Source organism: Mugil cephalus, chromosome 16 (assembly GCF_022458985.1).
Source record: "Mugil cephalus isolate CIBA_MC_2020 chromosome 16, CIBA_Mcephalus_1.1, whole genome shotgun sequence".
Taxonomy (NCBI): domain Eukaryota; kingdom Metazoa; phylum Chordata; class Actinopteri; order Mugiliformes; family Mugilidae; genus Mugil; species Mugil cephalus.
Genome location: NC_061785.1, coordinates 19,390,039 through 19,409,301, shown reverse-complemented (window position 1 = coordinate 19,409,301; position 19,263 = coordinate 19,390,039). Strand labels below are relative to the sequence as shown.

The following is a 19,263-nucleotide window of genomic DNA, read 5'->3' as shown; positions in this document are numbered from 1 at the left end:
AGATTTTGACATATCTGTCAGATGTCAATATTCAGATCAGCAAACAAGGAGAAAGTGTGTCTCATTATTTATTGAAACTTGTACATATTTAACATACACTCGGCATACACTCATTGCAAACAAAACACAGGATTACAACGGAGGAATAAAAATATACATAGAAATACATCAGTACAAACTGTGCATGGTCCGGTGGTTTCAGAAAAGGTGGATGGTCAAAGGATGAATCCTTACTGAATCCCTACCTGATTGCTCCCTTTTTGAAATATACAAACTACTGACTGTTTCTGCATCAGAGATACTGTAAGAAAGCCATCTGTATTGCATGTGCGCTTTAAATCTAAAGTTCCAATAACATGGAGGGCAAATGTCAAAAGACCCGGTTGTTGTGTTCAGTCGTTCTGTTTCACGCTGCCATGTTAGTAGCTGTATTACCGTATGATAAAGTTTCATCCATCATTCAGTCAGAGCTCTGCCATGTGAGCTTCACACTGTTTGATATTAACCGAAGCGTTTATTCCTCCTTCTTTAAAATCACACAGTGAGACTGCATCCCCACCCAGAACCCTGGGATCATTTTCTCCTTAAAGGAGCCCCTGAACTGCTGCAAAAACGCGACTTCCTTCACACCCGTGCCCTCCTCTCCTTCCTTCGACTCCTGCACAGCATAGAAATTGAGAATGCCAGCAGGCTGGTCGAGATACACACCGATCACGGAGCACTGAGGAACCTCCGCAATCTCTGTGCTTTTGCTGTTGAACCAGGAATGGTAGCTGGAGCCGTTCCACCCGAGACCCCAGGACTCCTCGTTCTCCCCCAGGCCGCAGGATCCATCGGTGTTCCTCCTTCCTGCTCCTTCGTACGCGACTCCGACCACAACCCACCCTGTAAACGCCACCTCCCAGTAGGCTCTGAAGCCCAGGATGCCTTCTTTGCAAAGAACCTTATGGAAAGTGGGCGAGAAGTGTAATTTAGAAGTAAACTAACATAACGTGTTATTTAAAGTAGCTGCCACTGACGAGAATTTACAGCAGCCTTGCCTTCTCTGGTTTGCAGCGCCATACCAGTTAGTACGGGATTTAAATAACCTCGGGGACCTCTGGTAAATCATGCTGTTTCCGCCTCTTAAAAATCACCTCAGGCTCCACCTGCTACGGCGTGGCACTTCCATCTCACTTTACATGCTGTAATTTCAGACCAAAATCACACACTCACACTTGAATTTGTGGAGGAACATGGCGGGGGTACCTGTGGAGTGCACTCATATCTCTCCGGTCTGTCCAAGACGGGACAAGTGACATTATCCGTCATACGGGCCACTTTAGCGCCGCCCTCTGTGATCCACAGCATCTTATTGGCTGTCTTGTCATCCAAGGATAAAGGAATCCAGTCTGAACAAACAGAAACACCGATTTAACGGCGGATTATGTTTTGGACCAAATGGTGACAGGATAAAAAATATAAATAAGTGACGTTCTTACGTTTGATGAGATCAGCTCTGCATTTGGGTTCAGGGATATTTGGCTCATAGACTGGGATCTTTTCTGAGAAATCAAATATGAAGAACCGTTAGTTTTCACAAAACATTCAAAAATCAAAAGGCCCCACCACAAGGTTAAGGTCTTACCTGCGGCTGGGTTTCCGGCTTTGCCCTTCTTCGCTGCAAAAATATTAACAGCAATATTAACATTCTTCCTGATGGTTTCAAGCTCCTCAACAGGTGACGGAGCGAGCCTCTACAAAACGGTGTATACTTAGAAAACCATCTGCCGCGGTCAAGTCATCACGTCAGTGACTCGCATGCTCCGCCAGAGCCAGCGGTTGATTCATGCCAGTCAGTTGGAAATGCCATGACACCTCACAAGTTGTAGGTTTCAGTCACACCGGAGCTCAGCGTGAGGCTTGGCACAGATTATCAGATGAGAAGCGCGACGCGATCTGTTCGCACGTATCACATCGGCAGGGCATGTAGATCCAACGCCGGCTTACGTGGGTAAATAATAACTCGGAGATTCGGGGAAACGCATCCAAAAAGGTCGCAAAGCACATTTGAAATTTTGTCCCAGAGCACAAGTGTTTACGTGAGTCGGATGAATTGCAACGAATCCAATTTGTTTTTCCCCAAAATCAGTAAAGCAGATGCAGCATTTAGATTCAAATTTGACATCAGGCAGAGGTATTGTTTCATACTTTCCTTGATGTAATAACCTATTAATGCCAGTGGCTACAAGTGGCTTAGCACTTACACCAGTTTAGTAAATGATACTATGGTATCAAGTGGAAGCATGCAGTCTGTGTGTTTTGTTAAGGACAAGGATAAAGAAGAGGAGACACTTAATCCTCGCAGCATTAAGATGTCAACAATGACAAATACAAGTAGTGGGAGTTACTTATATCTACAAGCAATGCCGCCTCCAAAATAAACTACTGGATCCATTCCTGCATTTGATCTCAGACTATTAGCTTTATATGAACTAGAATATGTGTAACACTGCAAATTTTGTACAGTGTCGAGCACCGAGTTCAAGGAGAGGCCACGCGGTGTAAATCTGCTCGTCATCATTATCCGTGTTTTTCGAGCTTAAAGGCTATTTTTGTATCACTCAGAATGCGTGTCATTCCCAAATGAGTGGATATTCATCTCTTTATAGGACAGAAGGTTGACAGACACATGCAAGAATGTTAAGACCTCGGCCTGAATATAGAAAAAGTTGGTGAAAATAACTTCTTTGTCTGCTCTCATTACAACCTGACATACCTAAAACATTTTGTTTTTTAAGCTTGTTTTCCTCAGCCGCACTCTGGCGATCTTCACAAGGATCTGTTGGTTCGCCCTATGAGTTCCCTTCTTAAGATGACGCTGGCACATCTCGCAATCCCGCTGAACATCCTCCATTGTCAAGACAGTACAGCGCACATGCGTTAAATATATCAAGTGCAGCGCGTTCAACGTTCTGTAATCAGACGCCGCTCACAGGCTATAAAACTATTAAACACCCCATCATAATGACAAGCATGAAATCACCCAGTGAGTTATTGCATTTTTAGCACACGCACACTCCCGTGACATTCGCAGTGCGTAATAAAAGGCGTGAGTGGTGCTGACACAGGGAGGTTATTAAATCAGCACATTTAAAGCGTTAAAACATGCCGCATTATTATTTAAAGGTTTGACAGAAAATTAGATAAAGGGGGTAAAAAAAAAAGTGTAGAAAATCAAGTTCACCTTTATCTGACTTCCGGGTTTCAGAAATGATCCTGTTGGTGGCAGGCATGTTGACACCGGCTTGAGGCTGGACTAACTCTTAGAGCTGTGGCAGTGAGCCTGTCTCGGCCTGATGACAATGGTCTCTGTGCGTATGATGAGACTGTGTTGGATTGGCTGTGTGACAGCTTTACTGCCCTCTTATATACCTTTAATGCCACGCAGAGGGGCAGGAATGACAGCCAGCGCTGCGGACACGTGCGCGGGATTTAAGTTGCCAATAGAAAAGAGTGGGAGGAAGGAGGTTTTGAAATCTGAGCTGTGTACGTATGTTTCTTCCTTAAAAAGGTTAGATGGATGCTTCAGGGCCTGCAGGGCGCCCCCCTGCCCCTTCGTTACAGAGTAGACCCCACCCCGCCGTCTGCATCACCACCACCGATCTCCTCGCAAGCGCGCGCACGGTGATGCCACTGATGCACTGATGGTGGATGAGATGATTTGTGAGTGCAAACATACACGGGCTAAAAAACACACACATGCGCTCACACACCAATTCCAAGTATGCGACTGGAAAGGAATTAATCACCGGAGACTTTCGGGTGTTGGACGTCAAGCAGTGAGAGGCTCAACAGGTGCTAGTTCACGGAAGAAGAAACTTACGTAAGGTTGTGCACTACTTGAAAATGTTAAACGTAAACATATGTGCAATAGTAACTGTCAGTGTGCTGTAATATAGTGTTACTACTATTCTTGCTTCAAATGTTTAAAACCATGGGAAACATGGGTCTTCAACAGGAGGTACTGGAGGGGGTTCACAAAATCTTTGATTGATTAAACATTTTTTATATATAACTTTTTTATTTTCCCACACCATTTTCCTCCCCAAACTTAAATTTCTTTAAATACACATTAAGCTGAATCCAGCATATTTTAGGAAAGGGATAAATGGAGTGAGAAGATGTTACCTACACCCTACTGTTGTTTGAAATAAAAAAATAATAATATTCGCTTAATACTGAATGCAAAATGGTCATAACAATGTACTGGGCTGAGTTTATTATAGAATACATATAGTACTTAATCTCTCCATCAGTTTGAGGGTCCTTGGCCGGACTAAGACTAAGTTAATGACAATGAGTTTTTCTGGTTTAATTTAACGATAGGAAATATCAGATCTTTATATCAAGAAGTAATTTTTTTGTCTTTAAATTATTAATTTGATACTTGACATGAACTTGAAAATATCTATTGGCTTATTTTTGCAGTTTTTATATAATCAAATTAATAAATTATATTTAATAACATCTAATAATAATCTAAATCTAATAAAACTAATTTAAGACAAAAAACAAGCAAATTCCAAATACACGTTCACTGTTCACTGTTTAACTTCAGCTTCACTGTCACTTGACCGGGGGTTTCGTGGTTTGTCATCCCTGAGTTAAATACATTCTCGCGTTGCATTTTCACAGCAGTTGTTTGCCATTAACAAAGCTTAAGACGCACGGACTCGGTTCAAAGAAAAAGCATGTCAGTGACCCTTTTCTCGAGATCAGCTCTCCACTGCAGGGCTGCGTGTCTGTTCCCAACATTCTGGCTAACCTAATGTCAAGGCTGCCCCGTCCTTCTTGCGTTCCTGCAGATGACTGCCTGAGGCAATAATTGTGGCACAGCCGACATACTAAACAGCACATGCCGGGCGCTACAGTGTCAGAACCGAGTGCCCTCTGAATATCTAGAAAATAAAAAGAGGAAAGTTGATAATGGGTTTGCAGATTAGTTCCTTCGACTCTCATCTCTCAGGACTGTAAATAAACTTGAGAAAGCAGGCTCGTGAAAGAGTGCTGACTGATGAGTGAATTTATAGAATCTGAAGAAGTTTCAATATGCAATCATCTTTTTAAGTTTGTTCTAAAAAAACAAAAAATTGTTATATTTTGGAACCTTAACATCTGCCTTTAAATGAAAAGATAGTGGAAAAGAAATGGTTTTAAAAGGATTATATAATTAACTTAATGTAATGCTCTGTAAAAAGTGCCAAGTCCACTCAAACGAAACCCCACTGAAGTGAGTTTCTGTTCCTTGCATCACTGTTTCTGACACTTAATTTATAGCACCACAGCACGTTGATGGCGTAGCCATGACTAAACTCCGGACCTGACGTGCATCTCCCCAGAAATGTAACTAGGCATCACATTGGTTCAGACCGGAAAGAACTGGTCCAAAAATGCAGTTCATTACAGACCAACACGCAGCACACAGGTATAAAAGCTTTCTACAGGGTAGATATGCTGTCAACGTGCCGTGGTGCTATAATTTACCCTGAAGTGTCTCCTTATCCACTCTTGTACAATCCCTATGTCCGCAAACAGGCTTCAAAAGGTCTCAAAGATGTATTTGATTACAATGATATGACAGGGTAATTATCGAGACAAATTCAGAACTGAACTCCTCTGATATATGAGTCAGGTCGTAAGGTGTTGGCAATTACCTTCGTATCCTGGTTTGGCAGGGTCTGTGGCACGCCCATTAGCAAGCACATCATCTCTACATACCTTACCAAAATGACTCTCAGGGAGTCCCAGGAGGCCCCCAAAACCTTTAATACTTTAATGCTTTTCTGGGAGTATTTAAAGAGACCACTGGCACCACTGTGGCAGTGTGCCACTGACAGACGCCGACATTTAAGAAACCTCTGCAGGGTAATAACTGATAAAGATGCCAACCAGTGATCCCAATACAACAATCGTGCACGCAGCCGGCAGACATGGTGAGTGAAGTCCTCTGCCGATAATACTCCATGGTGAAGAAAAGCTAAAGAGGTGTTCACTCGATACCCAGAGGGTCAGTCATGTTTCCTCCTTGTGTTCACAGGAGCTAAATCCAAACATGCGGCTACTCCTACAGGTAAGTTTTTTCTTTTACTTTCACACAGTCTCACTTCCCTTCAGCTTGCCCTTTCATAATGAGGCATTTCTGATCACTCAGAAAATATCCCAGCCTATGAGCCCAACATCCCTGAGCCCACATGCAGGGCTGACCTCCTAAAACGTGAGACCAGTCTTTCGAATTCGCTTGCATAGCTCTGCCAAACTTTCCCCTCCACTTGTCACAGTGCAAGTTTTTCTTCCTGTCTGTCTTGTCTACGAATTCTACATCACCCACAGACTGGATCAACCTCTCCCTGGATGACAAGACAGCCAACAAGATGCTATGGATTACAGAAAGTGGGTCCAAGGTGTCACGCATGACTGATAATGTCACTTGTCCTGTGCTGGATAGACCAGAGAGATATGAGCATGTCCCTCAGGTAGGTCTTGAAATGTAGTCACAAATTGTGTTTTTAAACACAACTAATACTTCTCTAATTTTCTTTAAGGTCCTTTGCAAAGAAGGCATCCTGGATTTCAGGGCTTACTGGGAAGTGAAATATTCAGGATGGGTGGTTATTGGAGTTGCCTATGAAGGCGCCGCGAGGAGAGGAAGTGACGGGCAGAGCGGACTGGGAGAAAACGAACACTCCTGGGGCCTCGGGTGGGGTGGGTCCCACTACCAAGTCTGGTTCAATGGCAGCAATACAGACATTTGGGATGTTCCACAGTGCACCACTATGGGGGTGTACCTTGATCACCCAGCTGGTGTGATGAACTTTTACGCAGTTGAAGAAGAGGGAGAAGGCGGCAACGGCAGGAAGGAGGTCCGACTGCTGCACCGTATCAAGAGAACCTTCCAGGGGAGGATGCTGGCTGGTTTCTGGGTAGGACAAAAGTCATCGTGTGTGTTAGTTAAAAAAGAGGAGTAAAGTCAAACGCTTCACATTGCCATTGTCATTCATTTCCAATAAAACTTCCTCTATAATACCTTTATGTGTTTGCAACATAATTCAAATAAAAAAAAAAAGATTCACAGGCTAAGCAATATGGAATCTTTGTATAAAAATGTGTATTTATTAAGCTGCTGTTTACTCATTTTTATTCTGTGTGGATACAAGATTTATGTTATGTATATTAGTGTTCTATATATTGGAGTGGTGTACACAGTTTCTGTATCTCTTGTATGCAACTGAATTTTTAATTTATAAATGTGTGAAATTTTAATGTATAAATGTGTGAAATTTTAATTTATAAATGTGTTGTATTATCTTTAGTTATGTGTAAAGCAACAATGGACTAACCTGAACTGTTTAGAGGACACAATAAACCATGGGACATCAATGTGTGCTTCTTTCTTGATTGTGAAAACAAATCAACCCAGAATTCATGATACATGATTAGGCTTTCAATTTTGCTGAGAGGGCCGACACCTGCAACATCGCAAGAACATCAAAACCCATCAGAGAGAGTTTTTAAAACAATAAGGCTACCCCATCCAGGAGCTCCAGTATGGTGATGCTAGCTTGTTAAAAAAAAAAAAAAAATACTGGATGAGCCTCCTATCGATCAACAGCCAGGGCAGATTTTTACGAGAGGATAAACAAGACACTGTTCTTGCGCAAAGCTCCACTGCTTTGTGTTACACTGGGGCGATAAGTCAGAATTTATAAATACAAGCTCACAGAACGGGAACAGTAATCCATCAATGTCAGGAGAAGCATTCAAACTGAACTATACCTTCAGCTGCTGTGGATCTTTCATTCTTCACCTTGCCCTGTTAACACTGAGAGGGGAAGCCAGAGGATTAGACTGATGACATGCAAGGAGATCCTGGGAGGCCATAAACAAGACCGCATATGAGCACTCAAACGGGGCCAGTGCAAGAGAAAACTGAATGGAGTACAGGAGCTGATGGACGAGAGAGAAGACACAGGGCTAGACTCAGTGTTGAGGTCACTGATGAGAATTCAGATTCAATCTTTTATCTCGTCTCATCATTTATATCAGAGCAGAGAGATCATCAGTCTAAAATGTGTCGCTAACCTCTGCTGCAGAAAACGTGGATGAGGGTGAACAGGAGCAAAATGCAGTTTCGCTTTCATTATATTTTGCACATTGTAAGTATGATACAGTTTTCAGGCTGAGTGAGCAGGGAAAGTGTCTCTGGTCAGCATTAATGTAAGACATCAATGACAACCTTAAAGTCTGTCTCTTAAGTCTTGTTTTAAATTATAGACTTGCATACACAACAAAAAGAACATTGCAGAACTACCATCATCAGTAATTTTGAATTTCATTGTGTTACTCAAGCATGATTTCACACTGTGAGGCCTTTGATGAAAAGGCCTTGAAGAAATAGTAAATAAATGGTAAATTGCATATTGTAGATCCAAGTAGCATATTGTTTTTCCTATTTTACAGACCATTACACAACTCTAACCAATATACTCTAAATAATCTCCGTTGCTGGTGACAGTGGTGGTGTTATTGATTGTTTGTTTGCTTTCTCCAGAGTGCCTTAAGGGCCATGGTCATCCTCCGATCAAAAAAGACTGTCTTTGTCTCCCCCTACAGACTATCATTAGAAACAGCAAGCCTGGAAAACAAGTGTAGTTATTCATTCTAGGAAAAGCATGTTAGTAATAAATTATATAGAAAACTGACCTGGATCTACCAGTAATGAGGCAGTCATGGCTCTTCCGACCCCTCATAGGTCAGCTGCTGGGGTCGCCCGCAGTACGACTGTATACACAGATCTGCCACAACATTATAACCACTGTTAAGAGAAGTACATAACACTGACCATCTTGGGACAATTCAGTGTTTATGAAGGACCTGGCCTTCATGCGAATGTTACTTCGACATGTATGCACGATGTATGCATGATGAACTGGAACAAGCTTGATCCACAGAGACCCCTCCTCTCAACACATAGGGCCCAAAGACACCACATGACACCCTCAGAAGACCCATGTCCATTCTTTGATGAGTCACAACTGTTTTGGAGGCACGATTAGCAAGGTGGTCATAATGATGTGCTTGATCGGTATGTTACTGTTCGGCCTACTACAAAAATATTTTCCTAAAACATACATATTTACTCGAACATATATGTGTAGCCTGAATTATAAAACACTGGCACCCAGAAAAAGATCACAGTTCAACAAATGGATATTAGCTTTCATTAGCTGTAACTATAGTTCCTTTGGCGTCGCACAATTGATTGAAATTATACTTGTTTTCAGTTGGAGCAACTACGTCTTCACAAGATGAGTGAAACTGCGGCACACACCCGTCTGTGGCTGGTCAGAAATGGCATTTCACTTTGATAAAGGGAATTAACATCAAGTGTAATAATCCGTGGTAAGTGACTTTAATGTTGGCCTGTCCAGGAATGTAACATACGTGCATTTAGGTTTCGCCCTCATATCTAATAACAAAACAACCATACATTAGAGACATCAAATGAAACAAGAGTTAGCTTATTAGCTAGTTAGTTTCCAGCGTTGCTAATGGGAACCATGCTAGCATGTTATGCTAGCTGGTGTTTTCTCTGAGAGTAGTTGGCTAGCAGTGTGAGAGAGTAGTACAAACAAAATTACCATCAGTGCAGAGGCGGACACGAGTCGACTTTAAAAGATTTCCCGTATTAATTTTACTTTCTAGTGTCTTTTTGTGATGCGTCTGCATTTTGAACCCACTCCAGCTTAAGTTACTGGTGGTTTGACTTACTTGGTCATTCAACCAGTTGTTGCTCCTGCTGCGGTTCAATAAACCGCCACTAGGTGTCCTGCTTCTCACTTAATTATAATGTGTTCATATTTACAAAGTAGTTTAATAAAATAAGTATTCGTTGTTGTTTTAATCTTGTGAAGTCTGCTAGAGCTTTAAAGTGAATTTCTTCTAAAGACAGAGTTGTTGGGTTTTTGCAGAACTGACTACAAATGATCAGCGTAGTCCGCTATTTTCCTCTTTAATCTTGAACAGAAAACATACAGTATGCCTAAAGCGGTAAAATGACATTGTACAGTCACTTGCTGTTCATTAGTTATGCTATTGAAATTGTTGCATTCTAATACGAAAGTCACACACCAAATCTTAGCTTCATATTCCTAACCAAGACCTGTTGATTGAACTGTTGGAGGCAGCAGTTTTTAGTGCCATTAAATTGCATTGTGGGGTGGCATGAATTGTGTAAGACACATATTCTTTAAATTTCATTCAGCCACTACAAAAATGATTTACTCGCAACAGTGCCTTAGTCTCAGTATGGTTACATAGGTAACCAAAAATGTGGCCGAAAAAAATAAATTAACAATTATCATGGCTTAACTGAGCAACAACTCAAAATATTATAACACTGTGACATGACACAAGAACAATCCCTCACCATGCAACAAATAATAAATAAATGTCTCTGCTTAAGTACACTACCAGGACACAATCCAGCATAAACCACAGATGGCGCACAGCGATCTTCCTGAAGCAGGTAAGTTATTTTCATTAAACACACTTCTGTTTATAATCTTTTAAATTATGAACTTACATTTAATACACTCTCTAGCATAATACAGTTTACAGTAAATAGCATCTCTGTATATATAATATGCAAAATACACAATGCACAATGAGGAGACTGAATACCTAGCATTGTTTTATCTCAAGCAGAAATTGTGGAGCATGAAATGTAACCAAACATAATGCAAAACACAATTAAACTCAATAAACAAGAGAAGCATTCATCTACTCCAAATCAGTGAGAAATCAATGATGGGACTATGCTGTTATTATATAATATGGCAACGTTGGTACAAAATGAGGATATATAGCATGCACTCACTTAGTCACAAAATTATTTTTGCAACCCTTTTTAAATAAGTGGGTTAGGCTAAATAACAGGAACAATTTAGTGTTAAATTCAAACAGTTTAGCTGCACCACAAAATGAAATTTTCATACAGTTAAATCACCACTTCTTACTCAGTTACAACATTAACAATATGAAGGACTCTTGCTTTAGACTGCATTGGTTTTCACCAGTGAACCTAATGAACAGGCAAGTTAGTGTATATTGCCATTTATTTTATCATTCACAGCAGTTATATTGTAATTTAAATAAGTTGAGCCACCACAACACATGAATGTTGGTCACTCTGCACAGTCTGGTTCTCCAGCGAGGCTTTGCATGTTTCTGTCTGAATTTTAGATCTAAGATTTAGATTTAAATTTAAATAAAGCGATTTAAGGATCAACCAAGTTATAAACTAACTTCAAGTAAATTTGATGACATTTCCAAATGCTGCCACAAGATGGAGCCATAGTGTCATACATTGATTTAGGGTGACCTGACCGTGATGAAAACTATTTATACTTTGACTTTAAATTCCTTCAACTCCATGGGGCAATTATAGGATTCATCTCACACTTCTAATAATAATACTTGCATAAGCCCAATATAGACTGCATTAACTACATAAGCCAAACTTTGAACTGATAATAGAAAACTGGGGACCACTTTACATCACTGTAATTTCAAGTTCCAGATGACTGATTCGTGTTCTACTTAATAAATACGGATAATAAATAAAGATGTGTTGGAATCTCACATGGTGTCTATTATGGATATACTTATAATTAATAAATATCTCTTAAACATCTTTATAGTTTATTCATTCTACACATACAGGAATTACAGTTAGCATATATCATAAATAAGTGAAACAACCCAATGAGACTGCATTATGCAAACAATAAAACTACACTCAAAGCACCATAATACACAAATCAACCCAATATACCCATATTGCCCACCAGACAGTGCAGTAATTGTTCAGTCTTAAGGTAGATTATCAAGCTGTTGCAGTGAAGGGAAACGCTGCTGATGTTTTTTTCTCGTCGAAATTACGCTGTCTTATTGCTGAAGGAAGGAGATTCTCATCCGTTGCTGTTAAATGTATTCATGGCGAAGGAACACCAGCGACCACCAATTCCTACGCACGCGGAAAAAGGCGTTCGTCTTCCAGCACGTGTCTCCGCGTCTGTCTCAGATTTGAGTTATTTGTGTGTCGCTCAGAGCACAGTAACTATATTGGGGTTTCTCCCAACGTTCCCTTCAACAACTGCAACGCTCACAGTCAGCTAAGGCAATAAGGTCTAGTAAAACAAGGGCATGATGTTAGCTGTCTTTAAAAGATTTCATTTTCTGTCGGGGAAAATAAAAAGCAAATCACAAATGATCTCTGTGACGTTTTGTGAAGTTTGCTATCTATAAAAGTCCCCAGTTATTTATAGTTGTCCTCCAATTCAATTCTCTTATCAGATCGCTGTGAGGGGCGCAGCCTGTAAACTACTTACTCAGATTTATTAAGTCACCAACAACACAGTGAAGCATCCTCATGGAAGATAACTACAAAATGCCTGAATCATCTGCAAACTTGATGAAATGTCTGCCTACAAATTTGTTCCGGCGGTCATAAATATGAATGGCTGGATGGCAGGAATGGAGAAATTTATACAATCCGGGAAAGAGAGTAGATAAAAAGATGAAATCTGAGTACCAAAGTCTGTCTTTTAGAGTTTCTGTAATACAATTTACGTTGTTTACATCAACCTTGAGAGGAAGGAAATGAAAATGCACATAAGAAAAATATTAGGACTGGTGAGCATCTCCAGACTCCAGATGCAGTATGCATACTTTATCCTGACCGCCTTCTCCTGGGTTTTGTCAGCTTCACAGCTGTTGAATGCTGGAGGCCTGAAAAGTTCATTGCAGCATTTCTTTTGAAAATCAGCTCGACACCTTTCCACGCAAAGTAAATTTTCAGTTAAATTGAATTTGAATTTCTTCTCGTAGACTCTCCATTAAACTGTGGCTTCACATATTTCGGACTAATCACTGGCTAATCGCATTAGTTACACATTTTTTATGATGCCAATGAATCTTCATCTCATCACTATTTAGGATGATTTTTCTACCTAAACTGAGGGTAGAAAGAGAGTTGTAGGAGAAACTTAAAATACATGCTGCCCTTCCTCATCTGTCTTTATTTCTTTTGCACGCACGCATCATCGTACTGAACATGCACCGGCTGTCTGTGCCATGGCTCTAAACTGCAGAGCGGTTTTATTTCTTGCATCAAGGTTATTTTAAATGACTCACTCTTCTTCTCACATGTGCACTTTACTGTTCGCCGCTTTATGCCTCCGTGACTATCACTGTGCAAATAAACGCATTAATCCCAAAGGGCGTTATAAAGCAGCCGTTTGACATTTACTTTCTGGTGTCGTAAGGTGTTGGAAAGTGAGGTGAAAAGACCACATTCGCCCTCATCTCCGCACACCGACTATTAAGCCAGCAACCAGCGTGCCATTACCTCGGCTTAGCATAAAGACTGGGCTCTCCATACCGCGTCAGTCCCTGTCGTAGGCTAACATTCCTGCCCCGTTCACACTTTAACCCCAGCAGCAGGGAACTTGTCTGCTCCGTGGCTCCGACTGACACAAGCACATTTGTGATGAATGAAGGGGTAGATGACACCAAGTGATGAAGACATGCCTTGAACTTTGGCGCCCTTGCATGCCAGGAAAAAGCAGACAGGCACTGGCACAAACGGCAACTTTGTAAAAGTACACAGTTGTCGGTCGTCGCCAGCTGACCATCTCCAGTGAGTCTGCCACCAAGGCTGGTTATTGGCTGCCGGTTACAGACCATAGAACTACCAGGGGTGCATTCAGCATTTGCACATTTGATTGTCAATCATTACCAGCAGTGATAAAATATGGGTCGTAAAAATGTAATGGAAAAACGTTTCCAAAGCATCTGTAGTTTAATAAGATTTGTGTTGTGGTGCTGTTACCATATTTGGAAATACTTTTGTGACTTTTGGTGTGTACAAGTTTCAACATGACGTCATAGACAAGGAAGCCGCACAGATCATTAGGGGTTCAGGGTAAACTGATTTGGATTACTTCTTCCTGTGATGTTAACAACTTGATATTTCTACATTTATTGTACACTTCCTGACTCGTTCTGACTTTTGGAGAAAGACTAATTTGTATCACATCATCACGGGCTGTAATAAAGTGTTCCTTATTGGTGTTTGTTTGCTGATGTCATTAATACTAATTTCCCCTGTTTTCGGTCTTTATGGCTAAGTTAAGCTAACAGGTTGATGGTCCACCCTCGTATTTCCCGTTCACATCAAGAAGATTTGCGAGCAAAATCTGTCTGTACAAGACGGAAACACAAAACGTAACAAAATATGCTCAATTTGCTGGTATTTTCAATCTTTTAAACTCTTCATGAGGAAGCAATTATTTACAGCGCAATTCAGCTTCGTCATGCATCGGCTACAAACAGCATGTTGTGTCAGTTGTCTGTATTGTGGTATTCACTTCTCCAGCCAGCGGAGCACATCTAAAGCCCACTAAGTATTTAAAGAAACCGCAAAATAGTTTTCAAACGCTTGTTGATCCTTTGGCGGTTACAGGCGATAATTACAAGATTAGCCTTGTGCCATAAGGCACAAGATAAAGTGTCAAAAACTGGATCAGTCGTTGGTCATCTCGTTGAATTCCTCATTTCTCCCACCAACATCAAAGCTCAACAGGTTTAGTCAGCCCATTAATCGCATAAAGTGTAAGACCCTTTCACCACCGCCTCATGCTCTTGTCTCTCCTCCTTAACACACTCTTGCTCACGCTTCTCCTCTTGAACTGCTCAGGGGTGTCATCAGTCTCTCCAGAACTCTCGTTCACGGGAGGGTGTGGGGGACTTGAGTGCCAGGAAGGCTTTGAATAACAGAGAGAGGGGAGAAATAAAAGGAATAAGCCCCACAAGCCCTCAGTCTTCCAGCAGCGAAGAGGAGACACAGGAATAACCATGCCTGAGCCAGTCCCTGAAGGTATGAGGATGCTTTTTGTAACACCATAATTCCTTGTAATTTGACTGGATTTCAGTGCCAGTGTTGATGCTTTGTAGATTAGCTTGGTGCAGAATATTAACTTATACAACGGTAAATATAGATTGTGGCAGAAATAGATGGATCATATCATTTTTTCCCTGATACTTTTTCTTATATTTGCAACAAATCAGTGATTATTTAGTCCAACTGTAAAAAGGAAAACAGCACAAAAAACACCTATATATTTTATTTAAAAAAATTAATATGATAAATAATAATAGTATTTTTGAGAAAATAGAATAAAAGCAATGTGGTGGTAAATAGGATCGAATGGCATCAAATACAAACATACCATATCAATAATTTTAAAACATTCTGTGAGAGGAGTGATGAACCTCGCAGGGTTCAGGTTTTGCCCCATGTGACTCTCAGCAGGAGCTGACAGCTATAGCAGGGATAACGTATCAAATGACCGGACAGAGAAGCGTAACTAATACACATGTTTATTTTGCTGACAGTTTCTCAAATCTTGTCCACTTTGGAGGGACCGTTAATAGTTACTGTTAGAAAAGACGGGTAGAATAGACGGAGTAAAATGTGAAGGAAAAACTGCTGCTAAAACATTTTGCCTGTTTGTTTCCATTAATAATCATACAGTTATTACATCACTGGGGTCAGTATGCTAATGACATCAGCGCAGCGTGCCTTCTTATTGACTGAACTGGAAAGCAGCCAGAAAATATTGTGGTAAATTAGCTTTAGCAATTTACACTACTGGATTAAATCTGCTTATTGCTCTAGTAAAACTAAATAATTAACTTTTTAAAATGTCGTGCTAAAATGACTAATATTTTTTCTTCTAATATATCACCTGAAAGTTGCAATCTTGACTATTTTCAATAAAATCAATGCTAAAATGCAGAATGTTAAATCATCATCCGAAGATATATGACAAATTTAAATATGTTTATCAGTGAGTGTTTAGCACTGTTTATCAAAATAAATTCAAGTCATTTCTTTTGGCATTGTTTGACATCGGATCAATTTGAAATACTTCAGGGAGTGATAAAACAAGACGCGGCCGCAGTGAGCTGTTAGATGAAGAGCTGCAGGCGACAGGGTGCACACCCCCATTGAGTGAAGTACTCAGCTCATCCAGTGTTTATTTGTGTATATTTTGCTCGCTCATAAAATCAGAACACGTTTAATCACAGAATAACAGAAAAATAGCCCACTGTAGCCTGCCTTCTTGATCAAAGCCACTGTAGTTTGTTTTGCTGCCCTCTACTATTAAACCACATTTGCTGCGTCGCCAAATCAGCCAACACTGAAATGCTTTTGAGTCCGTGACTTTAAATCACTGAGCCGATGATACAAACCTAAGATTAGAGGGTGACACAGCAGACCAGTCTGCGAAGACAGCTGAGCTTTATAGCCCGCGATTGCACAGAAGAGTGTTGAGCCTTTCATACCCCTTCATCCAATTTCCACGCTGACCGTGTTGTGATAGTCAATGTGAAAGGCTTTGCTGGACTCGTTAGCACATTGTACCTAGTTCTTCTTTGCAATATTTAATTATTTTCCGTTGCTGCTGTCTTCCTCTGTAATCTGTTTACAGATCGCGACCAGACCCTCTTTATTTTTATCTCAGAAACCTAACCAGGCACAACATTTATTTACCATATTCAGCCTCGGTGTTTATTGGAGTGATATGGATACAATTCCGCTTTGCTCTCTCTATGTCTGCAACACCCACCGCTCTGTTTCTGAAAGCCAAACTCAGCTGCAAAGCTTTTAGTCTGAAGCTTTAGATAACCTGTCACAGCTTAGTTTGTTGCCCTACTTGGTGTTTTTTTTTTTTTTTTATAGCAATACTTAATATACTTATTAACAGCTCTGCAACTACAGTATATATGTCCAATAATAATCCCATGAGAAAGCACTGGCCTTTAACCTACAGTGTATCACTACTTTTTTAGCAACAATATGAATTATTCTGTTTTTTTCTGAGAGAATTTTCTGTGCTGCTTAGTAGCAACATGGAATATGACCTCAACTAACAGCTAAAAATACTCTGTACTAAGCCTTGACCTTTTTCCACTTAGTTTTTTTCCCCCCTTCTAAGTTCATAGAGGTTTCCACACCCTAATGTATCAGGTTGTGCTGCAACACCTTCGCAGGCACTGTGGAGATAAATCATTACGTAATACGTCACTTTCACCCAGAAAGTTCCTCCTTGGTCAGCAGGCCCGATGCTCCATGCTGAATGTGGCGCTACTCCCATGTGCTCAATCAAGCACATGACAGTTTTGTAGTCGGTGGTTGGAAGCGATAGGATTCATGGTCGTAATGGCTTTCATCGCTGTGTCCCGATGAAACACTATAAGGGCAAGTTGACGCAAAACTGCTCTGTGAAGTTTCTCCAACCTTTGGGATAGAGAAAACCTCTGCATCAAAATGATTAATTGTTTCTCAGTGAGTGAATGACAATAAATTAATTTGTGATGCCAAAAGCAAAATCTGCTGTCTCTTCCATGGTGAGTGGCAGGTCTTTAATTTACTTTTTTTTTTTTTTAATATCACAGTTGGATCAGTTGGTTTGTTCCAGTCCTAACTCAACATCTTGTTCATGCAGATGCATGGACAGTGTGTACATGATGAGCACAGTGACGTCTCCGATTGGTTGTAGACTACTGTTTTAGAAGCTTTAAATTTGACATTTAGCTGTTGCAGTCTTGTTTTTATGGAGTTCAAGTTCAGTGGTGCTAATTGGACAAGCGGGATGAGCTGGGGCCGGGGGCGAGGGGTGAATCTGACTGAGAACCCAACTTCATCCTAGCATTAACCTCAAAAGCACAGTGTTGAGAAGGGGCTAGCTAACTAGCTAATGACATCATAATTACTCGAGGAGGCTTCCTGTTTTAGACCTCGCCCAGGCTGCTTTTACATACAGTCAACGGCTACAACACACCACAAATACCTCCAACTTTAATGAAACAGATAAAAGTTATATATGTTATACATATATATGTGTTTGTTTATGGCAGATCTAATGAGCATGCATTCATGCTTTATGCGTGCCAATATCTTCATAAATATTCAGTCAGTGTAGCGTTGCATGTAGACTACCGACCCTCATGTGGCTGTTAAGGTCAGGCTACCTAATACCTGTCTCTGCGTCTGGGCCTTTACACACGCAGTAAATCAGACTTTTAGCACTTACAAAGGAGTAAACAAACAGTGAGGTGAAGACGTGCAGTACTTAAACAGAAAGCAACGCAAGTATTTTCTTTGTGAGTTAAGCCTTCAGGTAAAAAAGTAGGACAAATATACAATGATATGTAGTACTACAGGAACCATAAATCCTTGACAAACACAAATAAAAGAAAGTTTTTTTTTATTTATACATTTACACCCGCATAAAAAAAAATCCTAAAAATTATACGGCTCTACTACATATGAACCCACAGATTAGTGTCTGAGGGGAACATTCAAAGTCTGAGGAGCAGCTGTTCATAAGTTCATCACCCGGCTTTATCACAAACTTGATGGAGATGATCAAGATTCTCACCCCAGGTGGATTTACTTAGCAGATGCTGGTGGAGATTTACACTCAATACAGGTGTTAAACCCTCGTACAGGGTGTAGGACGTATCTATAGCAAAGACTTGCTGTGCTGAGGATGTCCGGAGGATAACTTCGTGCTGAGAAAATAAGAAGCTGCCTAACCTTTGGACTTTTCTTACATGTAGGCACAGTTTCACCGTTCGACACAATTGACTGTTGACTGCTGTCATTTCACCACCCCTATTTTGGACAGAAATGTATGACAATTCCCATGTGAACAGCAAAGTGCACAAGGTCAAGATGACTATTCAGGGAAACTTTCTGCAGCTCAAGAGAATGTGGCATGACTTCAGGGAGGTCATAAGACACCATCCCTGGCCTTTACCAGCTACTGCTACTGACCCATAAACAGGCACTGAGCTGGGTATCTGGGTATATTATATGCCTCTATTTCAGTTGAGTATTTCGGTTTACCAGATTTAGGCTTCAACAATGCTCCCATACTCCCATATTCCCCTGAAGCTCAAATTAAGCCCGAAGTCTTCTAGATCAGAATGTCAGCAAATGTGTGCCAGAGGTTACGCAGCTTAACAGAAATTTACATAAAGGTCGGCTGTATATGAAATACATCCTCTTGCCTGACAGGTTGTATTTGAGATTTACGGTTGAAGATCACTGGCCTCACTATGAAATCAGATTCCTGAATGCCATCAGTC

The 19,263-nt window shown here is 40.7% G+C and overlaps 3 protein-coding genes and 1 long non-coding RNA gene across 7 annotated transcripts in view; 2 read left to right on the top strand and 2 right to left on the bottom strand.

Moving 5' to 3' along the window:
* Positions 1-55: 55 nt before the first annotated feature.
* On the bottom strand, positions 56-3,408 carry LOC125022483 (stonustoxin subunit beta-like). Its single transcript, XM_047609168.1, has 5 exons — positions 3,227-3,408; positions 1,628-1,660; positions 1,482-1,544; positions 1,249-1,391; positions 56-943 (listed from the first exon to the last, which is right to left on the bottom strand). The coding sequence occupies exons 1-5, from the start codon at positions 3,273-3,275 to the stop codon at positions 515-517; spliced, it is 717 nt and encodes a 238-aa protein (XP_047465124.1). The 5' UTR covers positions 3,276-3,408; the 3' UTR covers positions 56-514.
* Positions 3,409-5,494: 2,086 nt separating this feature from the next.
* On the top strand, positions 5,495-7,419 carry LOC125022618 (tripartite motif-containing protein 16-like protein). Its single transcript, XM_047609438.1, has 5 exons — positions 5,495-5,975; positions 6,080-6,112; positions 6,194-6,256; positions 6,373-6,515; positions 6,585-7,419. Exons 1-5 carry the CDS (start codon positions 5,924-5,926, stop codon positions 7,005-7,007), a joined length of 714 nt encoding a protein of 237 aa, XP_047465394.1. The 5' UTR covers positions 5,495-5,923; the 3' UTR covers positions 7,008-7,419.
* Positions 7,375-8,833, bottom strand: LOC125022619. Its single transcript, XR_007114465.1, has 3 exons — positions 8,743-8,833; positions 7,816-7,861; positions 7,375-7,508 (listed from the first exon to the last, which is right to left on the bottom strand). It is a non-coding gene; the product is annotated as an uncharacterized LOC125022619 (long non-coding RNA).
* Positions 8,834-14,859: 6,026 nt separating this feature from the next.
* mybpc2b (myosin binding protein Cb) overlaps positions 14,860-19,263 on the top strand; it is a 22,693-nt gene continuing 18,289 nt past the window's right edge. The window contains exon 1 of one of the 4 annotated variants that reach the window (XM_047609214.1): positions 14,860-14,980. In XM_047609214.1, coding sequence (XP_047465170.1) covers positions 14,959-14,980 — 22 coding nt within the window. In that variant the 5' untranslated portion in view covers positions 14,860-14,958. The remainder of the gene's footprint in view (positions 14,981-19,263) is intronic. The other 3 variants (XM_047609211.1, XM_047609215.1, XM_047609212.1) reach the window with 3 other exon arrangements.

Bases quoted from the DNA above. Each gene is read 5' to 3' on its own strand.
- LOC125022618 (XM_047609438.1), top strand. From the start codon at position 5,924: ATGCCAACCAGTGATCCCAATACAACAATCGTGCACGCAGCCGGCAGA. The intron at 6,113-6,193 runs GTAAGTTTTTTC...CTGATCACTCAG, and splicing joins ACATGCGGCTACTCCTACAG to AAAATATCCCAGCCTATGAG. The intron at 6,516-6,584 runs GTAGGTCTTGAA...ATTTTCTTTAAG, and splicing joins GATATGAGCATGTCCCTCAG to GTCCTTTGCAAAGAAGGCAT.
- LOC125022483 (XM_047609168.1), bottom strand. From the start codon at position 3,275: ATGCCTGCCACCAACAGGATCATTTCTGAAACCCGGAAGTCAGATAAA. The intron at 1,661-3,226 runs GTGAACTTGATT...ATATTTTTGCAG, and splicing joins AACCCGGAAGTCAGATAAAG to CGAAGAAGGGCAAAGCCGGA. The intron at 1,392-1,481 runs GTAAGAACGTCA...CTGTTTGTTCAG, and splicing joins CAGAGCTGATCTCATCAAAC to ACTGGATTCCTTTATCCTTG.